The sequence below is a fragment of the Numida meleagris genome, chromosome 17, assembly GCF_002078875.1.
Source record: "Numida meleagris isolate 19003 breed g44 Domestic line chromosome 17, NumMel1.0, whole genome shotgun sequence".
Taxonomy (NCBI): Eukaryota; Metazoa; Chordata; class Aves; order Galliformes; family Numididae; genus Numida; species Numida meleagris.
Window position 1 is genome coordinate 3,799,564 of NC_034425.1, and position 24,199 is coordinate 3,823,762.

The 24,199-nt window shown below is 62.0% G+C and overlaps 2 protein-coding genes across 4 annotated transcripts; one reads left to right on the forward strand and one right to left on the reverse strand.

Moving 5' to 3' along the window:
* Window positions 2,839–17,846, forward strand: RHBDF2 (rhomboid 5 homolog 2). Of its 3 annotated transcripts, none has more exons than XM_021415001.1 (20): window positions 2,839–2,976; window positions 7,004–7,163; window positions 8,961–9,089; window positions 10,310–10,455; window positions 10,550–10,674; window positions 11,014–11,206; window positions 11,282–11,494; window positions 12,041–12,169; window positions 12,538–12,671; window positions 12,883–13,089; window positions 13,262–13,373; window positions 13,565–13,639; window positions 13,961–14,122; window positions 14,207–14,307; window positions 14,767–14,830; window positions 14,969–15,063; window positions 15,286–15,361; window positions 15,491–15,591; window positions 15,814–15,967; window positions 16,432–17,846. In XM_021415001.1, the coding sequence occupies exons 4-20, from the start codon at window positions 10,327–10,329 to the stop codon at window positions 16,849–16,851; spliced, it is 2,490 nt and encodes an 829-aa protein (XP_021270676.1). In that variant the 5' UTR covers window positions 2,839–2,976; window positions 7,004–7,163; window positions 8,961–9,089; window positions 10,310–10,326; the 3' UTR covers window positions 16,852–17,846. The 3 variants fall into 3 exon arrangements, with proteins under 3 accessions (XP_021270676.1, XP_021270678.1, XP_021270675.1); XM_021415000.1 differs by having other exon boundaries at window positions 2,886–2,976; window positions 6,302–7,163; window positions 16,432–16,851; XM_021415003.1 differs by lacking the exon at window positions 7,004–7,163 and having other exon boundaries at window positions 2,877–2,976; window positions 16,432–16,851.
* On the reverse strand, window positions 18,105–23,057 carry AANAT (aralkylamine N-acetyltransferase). The gene is made up of 3 exons (XM_021415004.1): window positions 19,471–23,057; window positions 19,235–19,389; window positions 18,105–19,149 (listed from the first exon to the last, which is right to left on the reverse strand). Exons 1-3 carry the CDS (start codon window positions 19,625–19,627, stop codon window positions 18,844–18,846), a joined length of 618 nt encoding a protein of 205 aa, XP_021270679.1. The 5' UTR covers window positions 19,628–23,057; the 3' UTR covers window positions 18,105–18,843.

The window sequence follows — 24,199 nt, forward strand, 5'->3', positions numbered from 1 at the left end:
GCGGTGTTTCTCTATTCAAGCAGGGCAGCGCAGGGATTTGGTTCAGGGACGTTTTCTAAGCAATAGTGCAAAACCATTCACCTGATCTGAGCCACGGAGCAGAGCTGCCAGCACCAGCCGAGGTCGGGATGTGCAGAAGGAGCCGAGGGAAGGCAGGTAAATAGCAGCAGGCGAGGAACGCTGCTCCTCAAAGATCAGCCCCTCCGTGCTGCTGCGTGTGCCTACTGCAATCCTTCCTCTTCCCTGTGCCATCCCATCACGGCGGGCACAGGGCAGAGCCTCCCTGCACCGCCGGGCTATTCCCAGCCTGATCGGAGCCATTTGCAGGGGAAAAAAGCCCCCACGGCCGACACGTGGCCCTGCAGGAGGCACCGAGGGGAGCAGCCCCTGCGCCTTCCTGAGCCGCTGAATCACCCCAGCGCCTTCCCATGGGTTTCTTCTTTGGGAAAGCAGTAAAAGAGGAGGAAAGCCCAAAGGAGAAACTCCCACCAGCCTGTCTGCGATTGCATTTGATGTTTGATTTCCGAGTGCTTTCCCACCGCAGGCTGACGGAGGAGGGAACGGCAGCGAAGGGGGGTACAGATGGAAGGAATGTGGGGGTGGGCTCTCTGGAGGGGGCGGCAGCTCGCTGTGACAACGCATCCCGCATGGGCTGGGGGGTGACAGCTGTGCCACTGCGCTTGGCACCCATATGGGACACATGTCTGTATGGGATGGACGCAAGCATCAAGCAGCTGCTGGGCTGGGGGAGAGGCCGAGCATCCTCTGCTGCTGCTGCTGCAGGGAACAGCTTCAGTGCCTGCAGCGATTGCGGCCTGGCCTCTGCTGTTCGTGCTGGGAATGGCAGCGCTGCAGGCAGCGAGCTCCGGGCTGTGCGGGTGGCAGCGGGCCATGCTGGTGGCACCATGTCACGTTGGTGGCACCGTGTCATGTTGGTGGCACCACGTCGTGTTGGTGGCAATGGGACAGGAGGGTTTCAAACACATGGGTTGTGCCCAGGAGCCCCACACCCAGCTGTGGGCTCACGGATAGGCGGCTGCAAACAGCAACAGCACATCTCTCAGCCCCAGCTTGAGGTGCACAGCACCGTGGTCCCTCCTGCAGCCCTTTGGGGACAATCCAGCCCAGACACACTGCCTGGCTGCAGGTGACTCACAGTGCATAGCGCCCAGGAGCACTGGTGCAACGCTGTGACGTTGCTCCCTTGGGTTTTTTTTCGGTCATTTGCTTTGCTTCCTTATTGCCCAACGCTCTGCTGGGTTCACAGGGGTGACCCTCATGGCCTCTCCCTTCCTGAGTCCATGTCCCAGGACAGACATTTTTCCTGCTCTCTTTGCAGACCAAAGAACTCGAGGGCCTGTGAAGGTGACACAAGGCAGAGGGCAGGTCTTGCTGTTTCCTAAGTCCCCTCTCAGGCACAAGGAGAGGTTGGCGGCTGGCACTTTGGCACAGGTCCCTGCTCTCCTTCCTCGTGCCCCAACTTGCAGCCCATCCCAGGGAAGTTAGTGCCAGGGACACCCCCACCTCACCTCTCCTCACTGTCACCCCGTGTCACAGGCACCTGGTTCTGCCTTGCTCCACCCACCTCCAACCACAGCTTCCAAAAGCTGGGAGGAACCCAAAGCTTTTTCCACCCTCATTTCTACCAGGAACAGATTTGCTGGCTGGTCTCGCTGATGCGAGGGTGCCGAGGGGAGGGCTGGCTTGGAGCCTCACTTCTGTAGGATGCGACACATGAGAAGCTCTCAGAAAAGGGCAGGGACTCGGTGCTGGGAGGAGGCTGCTGGGGGTGCAGCTCAGCACCGTGCTGCAGGGACCGGGCTGCAAGGTGTGAAACAGGGATTCATGTTATGGCAAAACCCAGGACTTGTTTTCCCATATAGAAGCCTCAGCAGTGCAGGCGTGCCAAAAGCAGCCTGCAAAGGTTTCAGCACCACAAAGCTCATCAATAGGAGTGGGATGAATCTCAGCTTGGGGCTGGTTTCCCAGAAAGCAACCCGGTGTCGGGGACCACAGAAGCAGGGGCGTTTCCCCATAGGATTCACCGCCGTCCCTTTCTGGCCAAGTCACCCCGTGCAGCACATGGGACTGGCTCTGCAGCCCCACACAGCCCCAGCCTCGAGAACGCGTCACCCCAAATCCAGCCCAGCCAGCAGGACGTGCCCAGGCCTGTAGTGCCCTCTGTGGTGTGACAGCCACAGTGTGTCTGCCAAGCTCCCAGCAGTAGGGCTGGGGAGTACCCTGGGGAGGACTGGGGGTCTTGGTGGGGTAGGGGGCAGGCAGCCCCAGTGTGGTGGCTGCGGTGGGGAAGGTGTTCAGCACCACAGCTGGATGTGAGCGGTGGGTGCCCTCTGCCTGCACAGCAGCCATGCCTGGGATTGCCCTGTGCTGAATTTGGCCCTACATTGCGCCACACAGCACATGGCTCCGGTGCTCCCTGCAGAGCCTTTTAGTGCTTAAAACTCAAACCTGCCCCGCTGGGCTTACAGTGCCCGGTCCCACCGTTGCAGGGACTCAGACCTTGTGAGCGCCAACAGCAGCTGGGGGAGTGGGGGGGGGGGTGGAGGGCTCCATGAGCAGCCAGCAGGGAGCACCCACGTGCAGCACCAGAAGCATCCATGTATGGCACTGGCAGCACCCACGGATGGCACTGGGAGCACCCATGGGTGTCACTGGGAGTACCCACGGATGTCACTGGGAGCACCCATATATGGCACTGGGAGCACTCATGGATGACACTGGGAGCACCCACGTGTAGCACGGGGAGGGGCGCACTACGGGGTGGACCCTAGGCGAGGCCACGCCCTCGACCACGCCCCCTCCTCAGACCACGCCCACCGATGCTCCGCCCCTTACCGAAGCCCCGCCCCCACTGAGGCCCCGCCCCTCCCTCCCGGTGCCGCCCCGTCCCGCCCGGCTCAGGTGGAAGCGGCGGTGCCGGGTCCTGCGTTGGGAGCGGGGCGTGGAGGCGGCGAGGTGAGCGGGTTGTGTTACCGGGCCTTGCCGGGGGGGGGGTTGCCGGTGTCTCCGCGTTACTTTGTCCCCTCCTCCCCGCTTTGTCCCCGTCCTCCTTCCTCCCCCGTTCCGCTCCGCGCGGCCGAAGGATCCCGAAGCGTTCGCGTCGAAGGGCCCCGAAGTTCCCCGGCCACGGGCACGGTGCTGCGGGGCACCCCGAGCTGTTACCCCGCACCGGGGCGGCCGCGCCCCGGGGACCTCAGAGGGCACTTCGTGGCCTCCGGTCCCGGCGGGAGGAGGAAGTCCCGGGCCCTCACGTCACCGTCCCGCGGCCGCTCGGGCACCGCCGGGGCTTCCCGCGGGGCAGCGCTGCCGGGGGTGGGGGGGGGGGCTCGGCACCGCCTGGGTCGGGGTCCTCTGTAACGCGCTGCGGGAGCCCCGGCCGCGTGTGCCGCGCCGTGCGCTGGGGAACCTCCGCTCCTCCGTGCCGCAAACGCTCCGCGGCCCTGCGGGTCCCTGTGCCGCCGGTGCTGCGCGATCCTTCCGGGGTCCCTTTGCCACGGGCACTTTGGGAACAGCCCTTATACCGCAAATGCTTTGGGGTCCTTTACAGCCCGTGGCCCCGAATGCTTTGGGGTCTTCTGGGGACCCTTTCGGGGGCCCCTCTGGTCACGAGTGCTCGGAGGTCCATCGGGACCCTGTAGCCGGGAGTGCTGGGTGGTGTTTGCGGTCCCTTTGCCACGAATGCTTTGGGACCCTCAGCACCGGGTGCTGCTGCCGTGCACCCTGCAGGGCGGGGGTGGCTGCAGTGGGAGCTGCACCCAGGGGTGCTCGAGCCGTGGGCTGGGAAAGGGTGAAAACCACAGCGTGGGGTGGGGGGGGGGGGGTTGATGGCAAAACGTCCGCGCTGGGACTGGTGGTGCGGCACAGGGCTGCGGGGATATTGCTTCCAGGCAAGCAGGCAGCTGGGCATGATGGGTGCGTGCTGGGGGGGCCGTGCAAAGGCTGGGTCCTAAATCTCACGGGGGTACGGGGCCAAGGCTGGTGGGGATGGGCTGGAGGGGGGGGGGGGGGGAATTCGCATTGAATTGGGTCGCATTGTTTGGCTGCAGCGGACCGAAGGCTGAGCAGCACGTGGCCGTGCTCTGGCTGAGGGCTGCTGGTTGGTTTTGTGCTTTTCACCTCTGATGTCACTCCTGTTTAACTCACGGCAAACTCCAGGAAACCCCCAGTGCGTCCTTCCCTCGGGAGTTAACCCTGGAGGCGCTTGGCTCCAAATCTGCTCCGAGGGCTGAAGGAGGAGGCGGGGAGCAGTGCTTGGAGCTCGCTCTGCTGAGCTAAACCCTCAGAACCTCCTTCATGCAAGCAGAGCTGGACCCAGCCCCACCCGCACCCACTGCGGTGGGATGCTTGTCCCCAGAGCCCCGTTCTTCCTTTGTGTTCTCTGGTGGTGGGCTCTGTGCTGGAGGGGATTGCACAAGGCGAGTGAATTATTGAAGGCTGAGACCTAGTTGCCTCTCTCAAATCTATACGAGCCCACAAGTGCTGGGATCATAACTCATTGCTGATGGAAAAGCTTTTCTCTAATGGTCACTGGACCAGGGGACGCCCAGCAAAGCGGTGTGAAAAGCCAGGATTTAGGGTCATTGGCATGGCAAGTCAGGATTTAGGGTCACTGGGGACCGTTTGGGGTCACGATCTCTTCCCCAGCCTCTGAGTAGTGCTGAGAGCTGGGCTTTAACTTGCAAGTATCATGCAAAGCCTCGCTGCGCTCACCCTATTTCTCACTTAATCACTGCTTAAAAACTCAAAGCGAACCCCAAACCGACGCAGCTGGTTGGTGGCTGCTCTCCTAACGCTGGCTGGGGACGGGCACTGCAGCGGGGCCGCGGGCTCAGCCTTGGTGTGGGGGGGACCCAACACCTCCCCTGCTCCCTGCCCACACCTCGCTGCCCTCGTTTTGCAATGAGACGTCCACGTGCGTGAGCGGGCGGCTCGTTTTAACACTCTGCCTCGCGTTTCCCCACCCGCAAAATGCCACATCCGTGGGGCAACCGTGGGTGCGAGGTCACGTGCTCGGCGCGGGGCCGCGTTGATGTCTGCGTGGGGAGAGCGGGGCGAGCAAGGCAGCGATGCTCGGCTCCATCCCTGACCCATCCCGGGGGCTGCCCGAGGGATGGCTGGGAGCTGCGGGTTTGCCCAGGGACCCAGGGACGGTGCTGTCACATCCCTGCTGCTGAGCAGCTCTGGGCAGGGAGATGGGCTGCGTCCATGGGGCGTGCATTCACGCTGCCCGGCTCGGAGGTGCCGCCGTGCGTCATGCGGCAGCTTGTGCCGGGGATTTGGCTGGGTTATCCCTGTAATTCGCCGGCTGTGGGAATGTTGGAGCCGGGGGGAGGGCTGGGAGCGAGCGTGCTGCAGGTGGGGGCCCTGTGCCCCGTGGGTGCAGCCTGTGTGCCAGCAGGGAGCTGGGAGAGGGGAATGAATGGCAAAGCATTGCTGGGGAGAGAGGGATGGATAGGTGAGTGCTGGGACCCCACCAGCTCCAGAAGGAGGAGGAGGAGGAGGAAGGCAGCGGCTCTTGGCACCCAAGAGGCTGCAGAGTGTGCTCCTGGCACACGGCTACAATGTGCAGGGGAAGCCTGGCGGGGGGGGTGCTGGGCCAGGGAAGGTCTTGGCAGCTCACAGCCATGCGAGGCCAGGGTGGGGGCACAGCGTCACACGGCATTGCTGTGTTTGGATGCTGCATGCCCTGCTCATGCTGCGTTGGATGGGATGTGTGGGACAGGGTGGACCGCTCCCAGTTGGGCTTTCCCGTGGGGAATGCAGGTCTTGCGTTGGGGAGGAGTGGGATAAACCTTCTTGGGTGGAATTTGGGAGAGCAGATGAGGCCGCAGAACCGGCTGATGCTTCAGAGGAGGGGAGGGTGTGCACGCGTTGGTGGGACAGCAGCACAAGCCTGGAGGTGGCTGTGTGCAGATAGGGATTCTGGTCTGGGAGATACGAGCCAGGGCTGAGCAGCTCTCCTCGGTGTTCGTCCACGGTGAGGGCTGCACTGAGTGCCCACAGTCACCTCATGCATGGGGTGAGTGGAATTCCTGCACGGGGCTGAGCATCGCCTCCTGCTGCCGCATCCCGCAGCGATGCCCTGAGCTCAGAGGGGGGGAACCCCCAGCAAGCACTGGGACCCCCCAGGACATTTCTCCCAGGAGCAGAGCATTGAGGGAGTTTGCAGATCCCAACTGTGTGCTCTTTCCAAGAGCAGCTCTCAAAGCAGCAGCATTTTGCAGACCTGTAGGAAGGAACGTCTGCCCGTTGGCCTCTCACACAAATTATTTTGCATCAGACAGGGATGCGAGAGTGAGCCCAGCGACAGCCGGTGGTGCTCCCAGCCCTGCAGAGCCATACCCTGCACAGGGGGACCCAGAGCCCAGCCAGGAATTGGGAAGGCCCTGAGGAACCGTGCAGCTCTTTGATAGAGCCGGGCTGGGTTAATGAAGCCCAGCAGCTTGGGGAATCTGCGCTGCACGTGGTGCTGGGGAGTGCTGCAGGGGTGCACGCGCAGAGAGGATGTGGGTCTGCAGCTGGGCTCACAAAGAGCACAGCCCTTTTGCAGTGGGCTGTGGGGGGGAGGTTGTTTGGGTGTCAGTCCCTTGGGCAGAGGCGGACGTGCTGGGAATGAACGTGCACGTGCCTTGGGAAATGGGCCGGGAAGATCCCTATCCAGCTATTGTGGGCAAGTCCTTCCCTTTCCGTGCAGATAGTGGTTCAGGAAACCTGGAGAACACGGCTCCTGGAAGCGTTGCTGTGGGGAGGAGGTGGTCCTGACAGCGGGTCCGTGCTCTTGTAGGGATGTGCCACGGGGAGGTGCCCCAACGCACAGCAATGCTGCAAGCACCCGATCTGCCCTCGCCTCCTTAGCCCAGTGCCCGAGCTGTGTGCGGGTGGGAGGGGAGGAGGAAAGCCTGGCTCAGCGTTATCACAGCCACCAGTGCACCCCGTGGGCTGGCTGCCTCTATCTCGGCCGCGTGGTTTTGCTTCCTTCCAGGGTGTGCCGAGCGCCTGAAACTCATCCGGGATGAACAAACCACGCGGCGGTTGCCCAACGTCCTGCTTGCTGTGGGAATAGGCCGAAGGAAAGTGAGGAGCGTTTCCCAATTGCGCACCCAGGGAACCTGTCAGGCTCCTGCCCGGCCCGGCTGCTCTCGGTAAGGTTTTAGCTTTGGGTTTTAGGTTTGGGCTGTCGTGCCTGGGGAGCCCACGGAGGTGCTGGGCAGGTCGAAGAGGTTTGCTTGGCAAGGCAAAGGCAGCTCTAAATCGCAGTAAGACCGAGAGCAGCAAGGCTCCAGTGCTGATGAGCTGCTTCAGTGTGCTCCTGAATCATTTATGGGCACGCTGGTGGCGTGGTGCTCTGCTAATGGAACGGCTCTTTGTGGGGCTGCCTCAGCGGGGTGTCTCCGGTGTCTCGTATAGGGGCTCTGCGGGTTGGTGCGTGGCGCTGCCGCTGGTCCCTTTGCTCTGGTTCCTTGCTCAGAGCGTCCTGGCATCGCCCTGTGCTGATGCCATGTGTCAGCTGCGTCACTTTTTCCATCTCTTTCCTCCCTGGGTGTGTTTCCTTGGGTCAGCATCTCTCGTGGCTCAGCCCAAAGCCCCAGCCCTCGCCTGGGTGAAGGCAAAATCCTCCTGCCTGGCCCCCGTGGGGACACTAGGGTGACCCTGGGGTGAGCAGGGCTGGGCACCGCAGCGGTGACAAACCCCTCTGTGCTGTGCTTTGGAGGGTGAAGGGCTGTGCTGGCTGTGGCTGCAGCTCCTTGCAGCTTGCTCCGGGCTCAGGCTGCCTGATCTCACGCTGAGCACATGGAGTGAGAGCTGTGCCAGCGCTTGGGAGGGCTGAGTGCCAGTGCCAAGCGCGTAGGGGAATGGGTGAATGCATTCCCAGCCCCATCCCAGAGGCTTTTTGCTGGCGTGGGGTGAAACTTCCCACACCTCATGGCATGGATGCTGCCCAGCCCTGTGCCTGGGTAACCCAGGGGATTTAGCTGCCGGATCCTGCTCCCCTCCTCCTGCTCTCTGGATGCCAAGCATTGCATTAATTCAAAGAGCCGTGAAAAGTGCTCTGGCCGCGTGACCGGGCCCGCAGGTGCCTGGTGGGGTACAGCTGCCCAGCCACTGCGCCCACGCTGCGTGGGAGGGCACTCGTGTGGTTCGGTGCATTGCAAATGTGCTTCACGGGAAAGCACTGAGGTTCTCACCTGGAGCTGCGTGGGAGTCTGATGGAGCAATTAGGGATGGGATCGGGGGCACAAACAGCACCGGTCCTTTTGCATCACCAAACAGCAGCATTGGCTCCAAGTTCTCCTCCAGTTCCCTGTGTGCGGCTCGCTGTGCTGGGTGGGGCAGCACGAGGGATGTTGTGGCCATAGCAGCGCCCACAGCTGTGTGTCCCCGTGCCCATCTCCTTGGGCTCCCCGGAGCCAGCCCTGCCTGCAGCTGGCACCTCTGCCTGATTGCTGGCTGCCCCGGGAGGAAAACAAACAGCATCTGCAGTTCCCCAGCGGGACGGAAAGTTTTGCTTGCTGGGGCCGGACCGCCTGGCTGGCGCCTTCCCAGCTCAGCGGTCATCAAATACCTCTGCGCAGCACTTGTGTTTCTTTTCTGCTCTTTTCTCACTCTGCTGAGAGCTTTGGGTGAAAGAATTCCCCTTCAGCCCTGTGTTGTTTCAGCCAAGGCACTGCTGCCAGGTGCACTGCTGCGCTCGGTGCCTTTCCCTCGCCCCATGCCAGTGACCGCAGCGTGTCCCTGGTGTCCTGTGGCTGCCCAGAGCCATGCAGTGGTGTGGCTTTGTGGCTTTGTCCCAGCATCCTGCCCTGACGTTTGTGCCTGGGGGATGGCCCTGCCCTTACCCTGCTGCTTCTGCTCCCTTTCACAGCCCTGACTCCAAAGCTTCTCCCGGGAAGCTTTCTGCAGGCCAGACCTGATCTCTCACCTCTGCTTTTCTCTTGCAGCACCGGTCCCACCAGGCAGAGCAGGAGGACCTCAGCCATGCCCTCGGGCTCCCGTGCATGAAGGACGGAGGTGAAGGAAGAAGGAGCCCATCAGGACGCGCTGCGTGGGATCCCTGCCACTCTTATGAGGTAAGGACATCCTGGGTAGGCTGAGATGGGGCTTCAAACATCTGCCCCTAATCACATTTATGGTAGTGGTGCCTCACTTTTTCCAGTACAGATCCCCTCCATCAATTACCCTCTGCAGCCTCATCAAGGCTGGTGGGGTGTGGGGTTAATTGGGGAACAGGAGCCCCACCTCGGGCCAGCTGGAGCAGCACCACACACAAGTCTCTGCGTCCCTCCCCATCCTCAGCCTGCAGGAGCCCACCCCAAACCACACAGCCCTCCCCTCTCTATGGGACAGCAGTGCTGATTTTAAGCCCTGCACGTTTGGGCTGCAGCACCGGGCTGTGCTGGGTGGTGGCTGCCCTCTAGTGCCAGTGTCCCCAAGGAGCTCATCCCATTGGACACCAAGCTGTGAAGGCCAGTGGCGGGGAGGAGCAGCCCCAGGGGAGTGGGGCAGGGTATGGGTGGTACCCTAGGGTGCCTTGCTGCTTCGTGGCTGCCCCCCAGCAGGACTCTGGCATGTGCTGGCCACACCAAGCAGGACAAGAGGATGCTTGTCAGCTGGGAGCCCTGGGCAGGTGCCCTCAGTTCTGGCACGTGGATGGGGAGAGGCCAAGGGGATGAGCATCCCAGCAGGAGCCCCACTGGTCCATAATAGGATTTAGGACTGCTCCCTCGTGCTTGGATGGAATTACCTTTCCCTGCTGACAGCCTGGTGTAGCTGGGCTGCAGGGGGGCTCTCAGGAAGGGGTTGCCTGAAGATTTAGCTCCCGGCTGTTAAGCCCCAGCTCTGTGCACGGGGAGGATTTTGATCTGCTCTGCCTTGTTCTGCTGGCCCAGAGCCCGGCATGTGCATGCATGTGCTGGAGGGGAACGTTCTGCATGCACGGTCGCATGGGTGCTGTGACAGCACCTGAGCTGATGCTATGGCAAGAGGTGCAGGGGACACAGCCTCAGGGCTGTCCCTTTGTCTGGGATGCCCCAGTGCTGCCCTGCAGGAGCTCCCAGGTAGCTGTGAGCAATCGGAGGAGAGCGATGCACATCCCTCCCAGTGAGGGGGGAGGTGCTCACAGTATTTCCCTTCTCTCTGGGGTCTCCCTCGGGCAGAGCCCCATTAACATTAATGCTCCTGCCGGCGTTTCCGCACCGATGCACTCACCCTGCAGAGAACAGCAGGAGGGGATGCAGCAACAGGGCCATGGCTGCCTCCCCCCCCACTCACTCCCTGCTCCCCCCCGCAGCCTGCCACCTACCCAAGATGGCATCCAGCAACAAGAACGGGAGCAGCCGCTCCAGCAGCAGCCGGCTGCAGAGCAAGAAGCCCCCCAACCTCTCCATCGTCATCCCCCCACCCCGGGAGGCGGAGGAGGATGGCACCCGCAAGGAGGTGAGCTCCGGGGGGCACCCCTCCGTCCCACGCTGGGTTTGACGTACCCCATAGCTACCCTCTGTGCTCTGTAACCCTGTGCTCTGCCTCCCAGCCCTCCAAGGTGCCCATCTATCGGAAGAGCAAGAGCCTGCAGGAGCCACGCTCGAAGGGATGTGACAGCTCGGAGCGACGGCCGGGCTTCCGCCGACAGACGTCCCTGTCCCAGAGCATCCGCAAGTGAGGGCTGGGGGTTTCTGTGGCAGGGATGTGGGTACCAGCTCAAGGGAAAGCCTCGGAGGGTGCCATGTGGCTCAGCTGTTGGCTGCCTGGGGATAAGCCCACAGTAGAGTTGGTTGGGATAATGTCTTGGTGCTGTAGGAGCAAATGCCTCGAGGTGTGTGCGTCCCGATATGGGGTATCTCCATAGCTTAGTGGGGTGATCCCACTAAGATCCCACGGATCTGTCAGCTCAGAACCGCGCCGAGCCACCCAGCTCCAGTCCCCAGTTGGAGGGCAGGGTGGGACGGTGACACCGGGGGACTGAGCGGGTGACGAGTGCATCCATCGCACGCGCAGGGGCACGGCGGAATGGTTCGGCGTCAGCGGCGACTGGGAGGGGAAGCGGCAGCACTGGCAGCGCCGGAGCTTGCAGCACTGCAGCATGAGGTACGGCAAGCTGAAGGCTGCCTACCGCGACATGGAGCTGCCCAGCCAAGAGGTGCCCTCCTTCCAGGGCACCGAGTCACCCAAACCGGCCAAGATGCCCAAGGTACAGCTCGGGGCACGGGGAGCGCCCGCCGACCTGTCCTTGTGACCGTCACCAACGCACCTCTCCCTCTTGCAGATCGTGGACCCGCTGGCCAGAGGCCGTCCCTTCCGCCACCCCGACGACACCGACCGTCCCCATACCCCCCACCACGTCCTGCCCCCGCTCACCCCCGGCGTCGCGTCGCTGGCATCGCTGGGCAGCGCCCGCTCCGGCTACAGCCGCCTGCCGCGCCGCAAGAGGCAATCCGTGGCACACATGAGCTTCAGGGCGGCCGCCGCGCTGCTCCGCGTGAGTGCTGGGGAAGGGGATCGTCCTCTTGGCTCGCTCCTCAGCCCTCTGCTGTCTTCGTTTCTTGGCTTTTTGCTATGGACAAAGGCCGCTGTTGCAGCCCGCTGCAGGTTGGGAGGGGGAGGTTGTGGGTTTTAACCTTAAAAAGAGAAGTTTTGGTGGAAACTGGTCCAGAAAGTGGAACTTGCTCGCACGCCATCCCTTGAAAATAGCAGCCTTTGGGTCCAGCCAGCAACCGTTTGCTGCAGGGGAAGTTTCTCCGGCACTTTCTGTCACCTGGGGAGTCCCCTGCGAGCCTTGGGGACGGTCTGTGGGGCAGAGACCAAGAAGGGGATTTAGAAATATGCCACCTGTCATGGCCGTGGCCCAGCACTGCTGGCTCTCGGGAGCAACAGGCAGCTGCGTGAGCTCTGCACGGGGCCGTGGTTGGCATTTAATGTTTGCCACCGCTTGCTGTGCTTTGGGGGAGGCTATGACAAAGCCCCCCCACTTTCTGCAGCACTGAGGCTCTGTGTTACTTACCCTCATTTGCTTCCCCTGCCGAAGGGCCGCTCTGCCTTGGAGCCACTGGCTGAGAAGCAGAGGAGCACCAAGAGGAGCTTCATGTACCCCAGCTTCATGGATGAGGACGTGGTGGATACCGCTGACACCCTGGACTCCTCCTTCTTCAGTAAGGCAAGCGCTGTTCCACGCCGGCCACTGGAGCTGGGGGGGTCCCGGTGCCCGACGTGGGGCTGAGCAGTGTTCTGATCGGGACAGTGGCTCACTGGGCAGCCCTGTTTGTCGCAGCCCCTTTGCTCTTAGTTTGGGTCCGGGTCGGTCTCTTACCCAAATGGGGTTTGGGCTGTATTTGGGGCTGCGTGTGCCAAGGGCCCTGGTGTCTGTGCTCAGCCCTGCCCCAAGAGCGAGGGCATCAGTGGGTGTTATGCCCAGTGCTGCAAGGACTCGCTGAGTGGTGGGAGGCATCAACGAGCACTTTGCACGTGTAATGTGTGGTCACTGGGATGACACTGGGATCCCCTTCTCTCCCATGCTCCTTCCAGATGGACATGCACGACGAGATGTACTCCATGCCGGATGACGTCTTCGAGTCACCACCGCTCTCAGCCACGTATTTACGCATGCACTCAGTGGGGGAGGACGTCAGGGCATCCCCAGAGGTGGAGCAGACCGCACTGTGAGTGCCAACCCCAAGCCCCCCGCCCTGACAACCCCTCCTCCCCCCCAGTCAGTGTGATGTCCTCCAGTCTCTGCTGTAGGGCGCTGGGCACGTCCAGCACACCGCTATGAGGACAAAGCCAAGAGATTCCCCCAGCCCCTGTTCCATCTCAGGATGGGTGGGGTTGCCCGTGGGCTGTTTCCTCGCTGATGGTTTTCTCTCCCCGCAGACGTGAGGGTGCCCGGCTTGCTGCCGCCTCGGCCGGCCCGGCCCCCCAGAGGGGCAGGCGCATCGCTTCCAAAGTGAAACACTTCGCCTTCGACCGCAAGAAACGCTACTACGGCCTGGGGGTGGTGGGCCAGTGCCTGAACAGGACGTACCGCCGCAGCCTCAGCAGCATCGTGCAGTCGCAGCTGGAGATCACCGACAGCCACCGGTGAGGGCACGGCTCGCAGCCCCCCGGGGTCGGCCCCGCTCCTTGGGGCTCCCCGGGTGCAATTCGGATTTGTGTCCCCGTCAGATTGGGCTTTGGGGACTGCTCTCCACAGGTTACCGCAGCATCCTTGTGCCAATGGCGGGGCTGTGACCCTGTCCCCTTTGCTCCCCAGGCCATATTTCACTTACTGGATCACCTTTGTCCACATCCTCATCACCTTGCTAGTCATCGGCACGTATGGCATCGCTCCCATTGGCTTCACCCAGCACGTGACGACAGAGTTAGTAAGTTTAAGAGCTACAAGCCGGGGCTGTCACTTCCTGGGTGCCTGGCTCCTAAATGGCAGCCTCAAACACATAGTGGGGGTAATCCTGATGGGGTGAGGGATGCAGCCCCCTGGGGACAAAAGGGCTCAGCCCCTGCAGGCTGTGCCCCCCCCCCCAGCTGGCTGTGTGACCCTGGTCTCGTTCCACAGGTGCTGAGGAACAAAGGTGTGTATGAAAGTGTCAAGTACATCCAGCAGGAGAACTTCTGGATCGGCCCCAGCTCGGTAGGTGATTCCCCAGCCTGAGGTGGGGCTCTCAGGGTGCTCCCTTCTCCTCTCCCCTAGCTACACAGCATTAATCCTAGTCCCAACCTGTGGCCCTGCTCCTCGGTTCCCTGTCTCTGAACTCCTCCTGCCTGCTCCTAGACCTCCCAGAGCCAAAGCATCACTATGGGATGCTTGGGAGAGAGACTCTGTCCCCTGCCCACCCTCCATCCATTTGGGTGGGCTCTCATCTGTGGGGTCATCAGTGGGGCAGCAGTTGGGAAGGGAGGTGGGGACGGGATGGAACCTGGAGCATCCCTGGGAGCATCCCCCTCCTTCCAGATCGACCTGATCCACCTGGGAGCCAAGTTCTCACCCTGCATCCGGAAGGACCGCCAGGTGGAGCGGCTCATCCAGCGCGAGCGGGACCGGGAGCGTAACTCGGGCTGCTGCGTCCAGAACGACAAATCGGGCTGCATCCAGACACTGCCACAGGACTGCTCGGTGCGGGCATGGCTGGGGCACGGGATGAGCGTGGGGCAGAGCAGTGCCCACGTGCCCACGCTCTGAGCCTCTCCGTCCCCGCAGGAAACGCTGGCGACGTTCATCAAGTGGCCGAACAACAACACGCCGACCACGGGCTCCGGTGAGAAGCGCACGTCGGGGGCTGTGTGTCACCAGGACCCCAGGTGAGTTGCGTGGGGCTGAGTGTGCAGCTTGAATGCCTGGAGGTGATTTGCCTAAGGGGTGGGTGACTCTTCTGTGCCGTAGGGCAGTGGTGGGGAAGAGGGAATTGGTGGGGAAGTGGAAGTGAGGTCTGTTCTAAATGTGATGGGTGAGCCAGAATGCCACCCGAGGAGCATCGCTGTCCTGAGCTTGGCCCTGCCTGCCCCGATCCCTGGGCTGAGATTAGCAGGGACATGCATCATTTCAAGGAGACACTCAGTGAAGTTACCTGGCAGGTGATCTGGCTGCAGTGTGCTTTGCTGTAGGATACTGAGCATGCAAGGAACTTCCTGAGTCTGAGGAACCTTCGGGGGGGGGGGGGTGGCTGCAGGTCCCCTGTCCTGTGCCTGGCCTCAAGATGGGGGGCAGGGTCGTGCTAGGGGAGACCCTAAGTGACCCCCACGTCCTCCTCCTGTCACCAGGACATGTGAAGAGCCAGCCTCAAACCCCCCCCACGTGTGGCCAGATGACATCACCAGGTGGCCGGTAAGAACCCTTAACAAGGTGCCCACCATCTGCCCCACCACAGCCTCTGCAGGAGGTGGACAGCCTGGAGCACGGTGTGGGGGCTGTGGGAGGCTCTTAGCAGCCCCCCCCCACTGCAGCTCCTCTCCCTTCTCATAGATTTGCACCTACGAGACCAAAACCAACCACACAGGCCTCCCGCACATGGACTGCGAGATCAAGGGCAGGCCCTGCTGCATCGGCACCAAGGGCAGGTGAGCTGCAGGCAGCGGGCACCAAGCCCCAGGGCAGACTGGGCAGTGTACCCCACACCCTCCTGGTGCTTCTGGATGCCCCCCATTGGTTGTGCCAGGAATAGAGGGAGGCCCTGGGGTTGAGGGTGGGATGTGCAGTGACAGCAGGACCGTGCACTGGGGGTGCTTGGAGCAGGGAGTGCACCCTGCCCCAGGTGAGCCCGCTGCCTGCCCTCTGCCCAGCTGCGAGATCACGACACGGGAGTACTGCGAGTTCATGCACGGCTACTTCCACGAGGAGGCAACGCTCTGCTCACAGGTGAGGGGCTGCAGAGGGGGGGGGGATTGCAGGGGTCTTGGGGCGAGCAGCCTGGCTGGGCATCACTGCACTGGCACCAGCAGGATGGGCTGCCACCCTGTCACCTCCCAACCTCGTCTGCCTTTCCAGGTGCACTGCCTGGATGAAGTCTGTGGCCTCCTGCCTTTCCTCAACCCAGAAGTCCCCGACCAAATCTACCGCCTGTGGCTGTCCCTGTTCCTGCACGCGGGGTGAGCGGCAGGCTGTGGGCACTCAGGGTGGCTTGGGATGGCAGCATCCTTTGGGACAGCATGTCTGTGGCCCCTGGTGGGCTGGGAGGGGAGATGGGGGAGCGCCCTCAAGCTACAGCAATGCATGCCATTAATGGGAGACAGCTTTGTGAGCTGTCTTAAGTGTGTGAGCAGTGAGTGGGAGCGCAGGGCAGGGGTCTAACGCTGATCCTCCACCCCCAGCATCATCCACTGCCTGGTGTCAGTGACCTTCCAGATGACAGTGCTGCGGGACCTGGAGAAGCTGGCAGGCTGGCACCGCATCTCCATCATCTTCATCCTCAGTGGCATCACGGGCAATCTGGCCAGTGCCATCTTCCTGCCATACCGAGCGGAGGTGAGGGCGACTTGTGGGGCTGGGGGGGCTCTCCCCATATCTCTGCCCCCCCTCCCCAGATGAGCTCCGGGCTGGGCACTGAGCAAACATGCTTGCGTGCATGGAACATCACCCTGAGCTTCACCGGGAGGGGGCTGCGGAGCCCAGCATGGAGGTCTCACTCCTCAGCAGGTTGCCCCATGCCTGGGGAGGGGGTCTCTGCCCCACGTGTGGGGCTCGCATGGGCCGTGTGCCCCACGTGTCAGTGTGCGGGCGGGCAGATGGCTAATCTGCTGGCAGCGGAGCCCGCGGGCTTTAGAGGGGATCACACCGAGTGCCCTAATCCCCCTGCTGCGCCGGGATGGGAGCGTGGGAGACACCCAGCGCATGGCCCTGCCAAAACAGCCCCACAGCAAGCACGTGCTGTGAGGGGGAGACCGTGGGGACGCAGCTGGGTGACGCGTGTGGGGCCTGACCCCTTGCAGGTGGGCCCCGCCGGGTCGCAGTTCGGTTTGCTGGCCTGCCTCTTCGTGGAGCTCTTCCAGAGCTGGCAGGCGCTGGAGAAGCCGTGGAAAGCTTTGTTCAACCTCTCCGGCATCGTCCTCTTCCTCTTCGTCTGCGGCCTCCTGCCCTGGATCGACAACATCGCCCACCTCTTCGGCTTCCTCAGCGGCCTGCTGCTCTCCTTCGCCTTCCTGCCCTACATCACCTTCGGCACGGTGGACAAGTACCGCAAGCGGGCCATGATCATCGTGTCCCTGCTGGTCTTCCTGGGCCTCTTCGCCTCGCTGTTCATCTGGCTGTACGTCTACCCCATCAACTGGCGCTGGATCGAGTACCTCACCTGCCTGCCCTTCACCAGCAAGTTCTGCGAGAAGTACGAGCTGGAGCAGGTCCTGCACTGACCCACGGAGGGGCTGCGGGGCTGGGGCCGGCCTGCTCAGGGCTCCGGGCCCTGCCAGCCCCGGGGACAGGCCCACAGCCTGTGGGGTGAGGCAGCAGCAGGGCCCTGCAGTGCTAATCCTACTGTGAACACAACCCCCTTTTTGCAGGGGCACTTTTGTACCTACGGCTCTCGGCCGTGTCCATCACCTCGGGGGGTGCCTGGGGCTTATGGGGGCTCTGTGGCCGTGCTCTGGTTCGTCCCTTTCTCCCACCTGTCCCAGTGGGATGAGGTCCCCCAGCGTTTCTCAGCCCTGGGATTTTTAATTGTGGGAGGCTGGAGGGTGTTCTCCTGCATGGGCTGTGGGGGGAACCCTGGTGGTTTCCCCAGCGGAGGGCTCCGGAGATGTTTTTGCAGCTCTGACACTCACAGAGCTGAGGATTGAAGGTATTTTTCAGCCCGATGTTCACTCCCCAGGGGCTCGGGAGCAAGGCTGTCCTCCTCGCTGGGTGGGGGTGGGATTGGGATGCTGCTTTGTTCCCCTTATCTCGGTGAGGTTCCGCCTGGAAGTGGAGCACCGTGCTGGGATGTAAGCATGGAAGAAGGCACTCCCGTGGTTTTGTTCATCTCCCTCTGAGTCCCCATGATGAGGCAGGGCTTGGCTCCTCAGGACCCCCCCATGCTGCTGCCCCGGGCCCCCACTGTCCCCTCTTGTCCTTCGGGGTGTAACCAGGTGGCTCATCCAGTGCTGGTGGGTGACAGTGCTGTTAACAGGGGCAGCACAAGTCCCCCGTCAAAATGAGCATCCAGGTGCTGGGGTCTCAGTCCCATGTGCCCCCCCCCTTCTGCCGCAGGCCGGCTGCAGCCCTGCTCCCCGCTCCTCCGGTGCTGCTCCAGCCAAAGATTGGCACCTCACCTCAGTTGTCTCTTTTTGATACTGTTTTTTTCTTTTTTTTTAAAAAAAAAGCTGTGGAATTTTTTTCTCCCTGAATAAATTTCTACCTGTATTTAATGAGATCCACGAGGCCTCGATTCCCTTGATGCTTTTGGGGCGGGGGGGGGATTGGGCAGCAGTCAGTAGGGCTGTCCCTGCTCGGTGAGGGAATGCTCTCCCCCGTTCCCCTCTAAAAACCCCTCCTGGGGCAGGGGCAGGGATTTGAGGACAATTCCTTTGGCTAAAGCAAAATGACCCATAGAGCCTCCATCCCCTGCACACGGGCAGTGTCGCCCCAGGTGTGTGTCCCACCTTCTATCAGTTCTATCAGATACCCTGGTGTGGGTCTGCCCCATCTCCCTTAAAGCTGAGACACCCCTAAGAGCACCGGATGGCTCCAGACTGCCTGGCTGGACCCACATATGCTTGGAGCTAGGCGTGTAGAAAACCACTGCATCTTTATTTGCTGCTTCACAACAGACCAAGGCATTTGCAGAGGGCTCTTCCTGGGCAGGTGATGTCTGCGCGCAGGACTGGCCCTGCGGGGTGGATCCTGGCTGTGTGATTTGGGGTGGCCACGGGTGGGGGGAACCCTGGGGGTCTCATGCTTGGAAAGGTGCCTGTGGGTGGGGGGTGGCTGCAGGGGCTGCTCAGAGCAGGGCCTGGCTTCCACTGAGCTCACGCATGGCATTGGGGTGTGCCGGGGAGAGGAGCCCTGGGCTGGGGGCTCAGGGTTTTCAGGCTCTGCTGAGGCTCTCGGCCTTTCCATCCCTAACGGAACCCCTGGGGGCGCAGCCCTCCTGGGCTCCCCTTCATAGCCCCAGCTCTAGAGGGGTGCAGGCTCGGTGCTTGCAGGCCGGGTGTTTCCCCAGCGCTGGGGGGAGGGATGTCGGAGGCACAGGGATGGGCTGGGGCCAGGCTCATCCCTTGGCCAAAAGGCAGACGCGTCGGCAGGGGGCTGCAGCTGGGGCCAGCGGGGAAAGACGCGCAGCCACGGTGGGGGCGGAGGGGGCTCGCGGCGCTGACCACCCCCCGCCTCCCTCCCAGCGGCGATGCTGGCGCAGAGCGGGGCCGCGGGGCTCAGCAGCCGCTGTTCCTGCGCATGAAAGCGTGACCCCGCACCTCGTGCTGCATCTCGGTGAAGGCCAGCGCGCCCACCGTCACCTGGCAGGGACCCAGCGCCTTGAAGCCGCACTTCTCGTAGAAGGGCACGAGGAAATCTTCGCACATGAGCACGGCGCGCCGGGCGCAGGGCAGGCAGCGCAGGTACTGCAGGTACCGCCACATCAGGATGGAGCCCTTGCCTTGCTGCCGGAAGGTGCGGTGCACGGCCAGCACGTGGATGTGCACCGCTGAGCCCCGCGGCTTGTGCAGGGTCAGCGCTGCCTGCGGGGAGGGAACGGGGCCGTGAGCGGGGCCGTGCGGGGCAGCCCCAAGTCCCCGCTGCCGGTCCCCGGGGCACGGCTCCTACCTGGCTGAGCCTGTCCTGGTCCCAGAGGGAGCCGATGATGAAGGCCACCAGGCGGCCTTCCTCGAACCAGCCGAGGGACAGCTCCGGGCACAGCGTCAGGAAGTGGCGGATCTCATCCAGGTGCAGCGGGCAATCCCCGGACACGGAGATGAAGGCTGGAAAGGGGACGACGGTGAGCGCCCAGCGCTGGCACTGGGGCGGGATGGGGACGGGGATGGGGATGGGCAGCCCCTTACCTTCCCTCTCAATCTCGAACACGCTGACGGCATCCTCGGGGCTGAGGCAGCGGAACTCGCTGGCAGGCAGCGTGTGCCGGCGCTGGCGCCCGGGAGAATTCTGGGTGCCCTGCAGGTGAGCGGGCTTCAGGAACGGCAGCGCGCTGAGCACGGGCATCCTGCTCTGCTCCCGGCTGCGGTTATCTGGGGCAGCTCCGGCAGCGTCACGGCACCCTTAATTTCAGCCAATCTCTTCCAGAGCTCTTAGCTGTCGAAAATACCTGTTGATCACGCACGGGATTAGGCTGCCTGCCATCCTTTTGCTATATATACGTGTGTGTGTGTGTGTGTGTGTGTGTGTGGAGATATTTGCAGCAAATACCCACCCACGGTGACACTGCTGTCACCCCTCAGAGCTGGAGAGAGCTGTGCACTGTGGCCAACCTCTAGCCCCAGGGACTCTGTGCCCAGGATCTGGGCAGTGGGATAGAGCCGGGGTCAGGCATCTTGTCCCTGTCCAGGCCATGAGGGTGACGTCAGTGCCATGTGTGCACCAGAGAAGACCAGCCTGGAGCTGCGTCAGGGGATCAGGCTGGGGATTAGGGAAAGGTTCTGCATCAGCAGGTGCTGGACGTGGGGCAGCTCCTTGGGGCAGCGGGCATGGAACCGAGCTGCCAGAGCTCAGCGAGCTTGGGGACGCTGCTGTCACATGTAGGGCTTGAGTGGTGCAGCGTGGGGCCAGGGGTTGGACTCCGTGATCATTGTGGGTCTCTTCCATCTCAGGGTGTTCTACAATTCTATGTCATGCAGTCTGAGGCAGCTTTTGCTGCTGGGGGTTTATTCGCTTTTCCAGCTTGCTCAGGGGGTAAATGAGATGGCTTAGCCCCCGTTAGGCACTTAAGTCATGGCCACAGCGGAAAAGCTGGCTGAGATGGGCAGGATGAGCCCATCTGCAGCTGCTCCAGTGCCTGGAGTCACAAGCACCCCAAGGGCTGGGAGGTCCCCTCGTGCTGTCAGGGTGCCGTTGCTGAACAGATGTGGGATTGGACCCTGTAAATGCTTGTGCAGAAGTTTGCTCAGGAGAGCAGTCCTCTAGTGTTCCCTTGCAGGGAAAAGCAGAGCCCCAGCATTGCTCAAAGAGCCCTTGAGTCCAATGGCCGTACCCCAAGACTGTCCCTGCTGCTCCGTCCCATCCATCCCCACCCGCCTGACACAGCCCGGCCAGATCCCTCTGCTTGGGTCAGATTCTGCATCATAAATCAGCCTCATGTTTCATGCCCGATCAAACCAAGTTAATAAACCCAGGGAGAAGCGCAACCCGAGCACCCTTGGCCTGCGGGCAGGAACAGTGGCAGCAGCTCCCAGCCAAGCGGGAGCCACCGGTCAGCCAATATTCAGAACAATTGGCAGCAAAGCCAGCGTGGAGCCAGGTCATTTCTGATTATTGTTTGAGAGGTGCCGGCTTTCCCTGCTAATTATAGCCTTGCCTCCAGCTAATAGGATTTATAGAAACAAAAGCATTACCAGCACAAGCGTTGCGCAGGGCAGAGCCAGAGCGAGCTGGGAATTTTCCATCTGGAAAGGGTGAGGGCTGGGTGCTGGAAGTGGTGAGGTGGGGTGTTGCTGCGATTCCCTTTCAAAGAATTGCTGGGTTAGCAGTGGACGTGCTCTCTGGGCACTAGGGCTATCAGGGACAGGGGAAGTATTTTGCATCCCTCGTGCCAGTTCTTATCGCCAAGGGGTAAGTGCAAGACAAACCAACACACTGGGAACGAGTGCTTCGTGCTCCCACGGATGGGACGGGAGCAAAGTGTGGCAGTACGGCGGGAGACGGGCGCTGTGATTTTTGTAGGACTCATAGCTTGTCATCAGCTGCTGGATCTGCTCACCCCGCTGACTGGATCAGGGCTCTGCAGCAGGCTGGGGTGGCTCAGGCACCCCCTGTACTTATAGAAACTTCTCAGCACCCCAGCACAACAGCCTGAGCAGAAGCGCTGTGGGGAGCAGCACTGCTCTCAGCTCGTTCTCCTCGAATCTTTTCCCCTCTGGCACTTCTGGCAACCCAGGTCATACAGCCAGCGGGCTGGTAGAGCTGTGTTTCTTTTCTGGAAACGAGATTTTGCTTTTTGCTCAGCTTCTCAGCTCCCTGCACACGCAAAGGTCTTTGGCATGCAGGGAATGTGCACGCTGAGATGGCTGCAGGTCCCTGGGCACACAGGGAGGGATAACTAGAGTTAGGAGGAAACCCCTCTTTTCCCAGCTCCATCAACCTGTCTCCCCCGCTCTAACACAGCCTCCTGCAAGAGTCATTTGTACCCCAGGGTATATTAAGCTCCAGGGCATCTTGTGGCTCCTTTCCAGACCCCCCTGTGTCAAGGTACATGTAGCAGCATGCCAAGTGCACGCTGTAAAATTGTCCATCCCTACTTTGTGTTTGTGCACTGCAGAGCCCAAAGCATCTGCATGGCCCACAGAGATGCTCAGGTATAAATAATAAAAGTCCACGCTCTCACCTCCAAAATCCAGGGCAAGCCAAGCTCAGTGCCCCAGCTCCCTCCCCTCTGGGGCAATTCCCCGTGCCCCAGAACACCGCAGCGACCCACAGGCCACCAGTTATCCCCAAGGCCATGGGGACCACCAGGTCCCAGAAATGCTGGGCTTACCGGCTGTGAGATGGGGACCTGGTGCTGCTCCTCTGCAGCCTGATCCTGCGGCTCCTCGCGGCCGTGGGACGGCAGGGATCGGGCTGCGGCCACACACAGAACCTCGCTTATATATTTGTTATTTATGGAGCACGTGATGAAGTTCTAAGGGGTTTATAACCGTGATGAAAGACGAGGAGAGGTGAGAGGCTTTAAGATGACGAGCCGGCAGAGGATCCCATCAGGCTTCTGGTGCTGATTTCTTTACCCTGGCGTGACTGCCCACAGAGGGATAAAGCTGATTTAGCTGATTGCTGAGCACTGAATGCTCGGGGCGAGCTGGCAGGCAGCGGGCAGGGAGAGCAGGGCTTGGCCAGGGAAAGACACAATGCATCTTTACGTGTGCCCCAGCCGGCTGCTCCTGGGGGCTGTTACACGAGGGGCAGGGGAAGAGAAGCCAGCTGAAGTTGTCCCCATTGGGACCAGTGTAACCAAATGGGGATTATCCCAGGCGTGAGCTCCTGGGAAAGGAACAGCTGGGAAGGTCAGCAAAAGTAATCGTTAGGAAAAACCTTCTGCTGTTCAGAAGTGGCATTTCAGAGCAACTGAAGGCAGCCCAGCGCAGCAGAGGTTGGATTCGGCGGCACCGTGGCAAGAGGGAGCGTCCTGCTCGGTGTCTGTCCGCTCCCACAGCTGCAGAGGGTCGGCACCGGAGACTTGCCGTGCAGCAGCACCCTCAGCACCTTCACAGCGACCTCAGAGCAGCGCTCTCGGGACGGGCTTTGCAGTGAGAGGACCCGAGCGCAGCCCTTGGTCCCTCTGTTTGCGCCGGGTTATCCCGGTGCTCCGCGATCGCGCTGCCTGGGGTAGCTGCAGCCCTGTCTTTTGACGGCACTGCTACCAGCCCTGCTTTACACCTTCCACTGCCTTCGCCACAGGGACCCGTGCACCCAAGCCGGGCACCCATCCCTCCCTCCGCACCCTGCGGCACAGCGCAGCGCCCGCGCGGTGGCAGCAGCGCCCCACGCACCGGAGCCGGACCCGGGCCCGAAGGAGACGAGGTCTGAGGCGGTTTGGTGGGTCCGGAGCAGAGCAGGCTGAGGGACGGGCCCCACGGGGAGCGGAGGGACAGCGACAGGGCCCGAGGGAACGCGTGGAGCGGTGCCAGGGGAGGGGCTGAGGGAAGGGCTCTGCCGCAGAGGGCGGTGGGCACGGAGCAGCTCCCCAAGGCAGCGGGCACGGCCCCGAGCTGCCGGAGCTCAGGATTGCTGGGGCACTGCTCTCTGACATTGGGTTTGGGCGGTGCTGCGTGGGGCAGGAGATGGACTCGGTGACCCTTGCGGGTCCTTCCTCTGTGCCCCTTCCCCAGGAAGGCCCCGAGCCCCGGCCGGGAGCCTCAGTTCCTGCCAACGAGCGCACACACAATGGGCCCTGTCCTCAATAAACCCCCTCGCTGTGTGTATCCCTGCTGTGCCATGTGGCTGTTGGCACAGCTGTGGCCGCCCAACACCTCATCGCCATTCTTCAGCATGCAATTGCTCTGAAGAGGGACAATTCCATCTACACACCAGTCCGTGCCTATTACCTGTACCTCTATTTCGTTAGCAGCGTTACAACATGCATGGGGGGATGATGAGAAGCATCACTACCATAGCTGGGCTTGGAAACCCGTCCATGGAGTAGGACACAGCACTGTGCCGTACGCAACATCCAAACACTGCTCCTCCAGTCCCCTCCTAGGAGCCTTGGGCAGAGAAACTGCAGCCCAATGGTCGAGCTGGGGCTTGAGCTCCCTGATGGGGAGGATGATAAGAGGGAAAACACCACTCCCGGCTTTTTTAGTATTTTTTTCTGCCACGTAACCAATCTGCCCGGGGATTCCATGCGTTTTCCCGAAGTCTCGCACAGGTGGGGAGGTCACAAAGAAGAATGCCGGGATGTCACACAACATCCACCCACCTCCCTGCCCTCCTCCCTCCGCTCTGCCCCTCTCCGCCCCTCCCACCCGATGGGCGTGGCAACCCCGCGGGCGTATCCAATCAGCGGCCACGCCCACCCAGACAGCGTCGCCACGCACGGGGCGTGGCCCCGCAAGTCCCGCCCCCTGA

Excerpts from the sequence above, each read along its gene's own strand:
- RHBDF2 (XM_021415001.1), top strand. The coding sequence starts at position 10,327 with ATGGCATCCAGCAACAAGAACGGGAGCAGCCGCTCCAGCAGCAGCCGG. Across the intron at positions 13,374-13,564 it reads AGCACGTGACGACAGAGTTA|GTGCTGAGGAACAAAGGTGT; the intron begins GTAAGTTTAAGA and ends CTCGTTCCACAG. Across the intron at positions 15,592-15,813 it reads TCCCTGTTCCTGCACGCGGG|CATCATCCACTGCCTGGTGT; the intron begins GTGAGCGGCAGG and ends CTCCACCCCCAG.
- AANAT (XM_021415004.1), bottom strand. The coding sequence starts at position 19,627 with ATGCCCGTGCTCAGCGCGCTGCCGTTCCTGAAGCCCGCTCACCTGCAG. Across the intron at positions 19,390-19,470 it reads GTTCGAGATTGAGAGGGAAG|CCTTCATCTCCGTGTCCGGG; the intron begins GTAAGGGGCTGC and ends TCCCCTTTCCAG. Across the intron at positions 19,150-19,234 it reads ACCAGGACAGGCTCAGCCAG|GCAGCGCTGACCCTGCACAA; the intron begins GTAGGAGCCGTG and ends CCCTCCCCGCAG.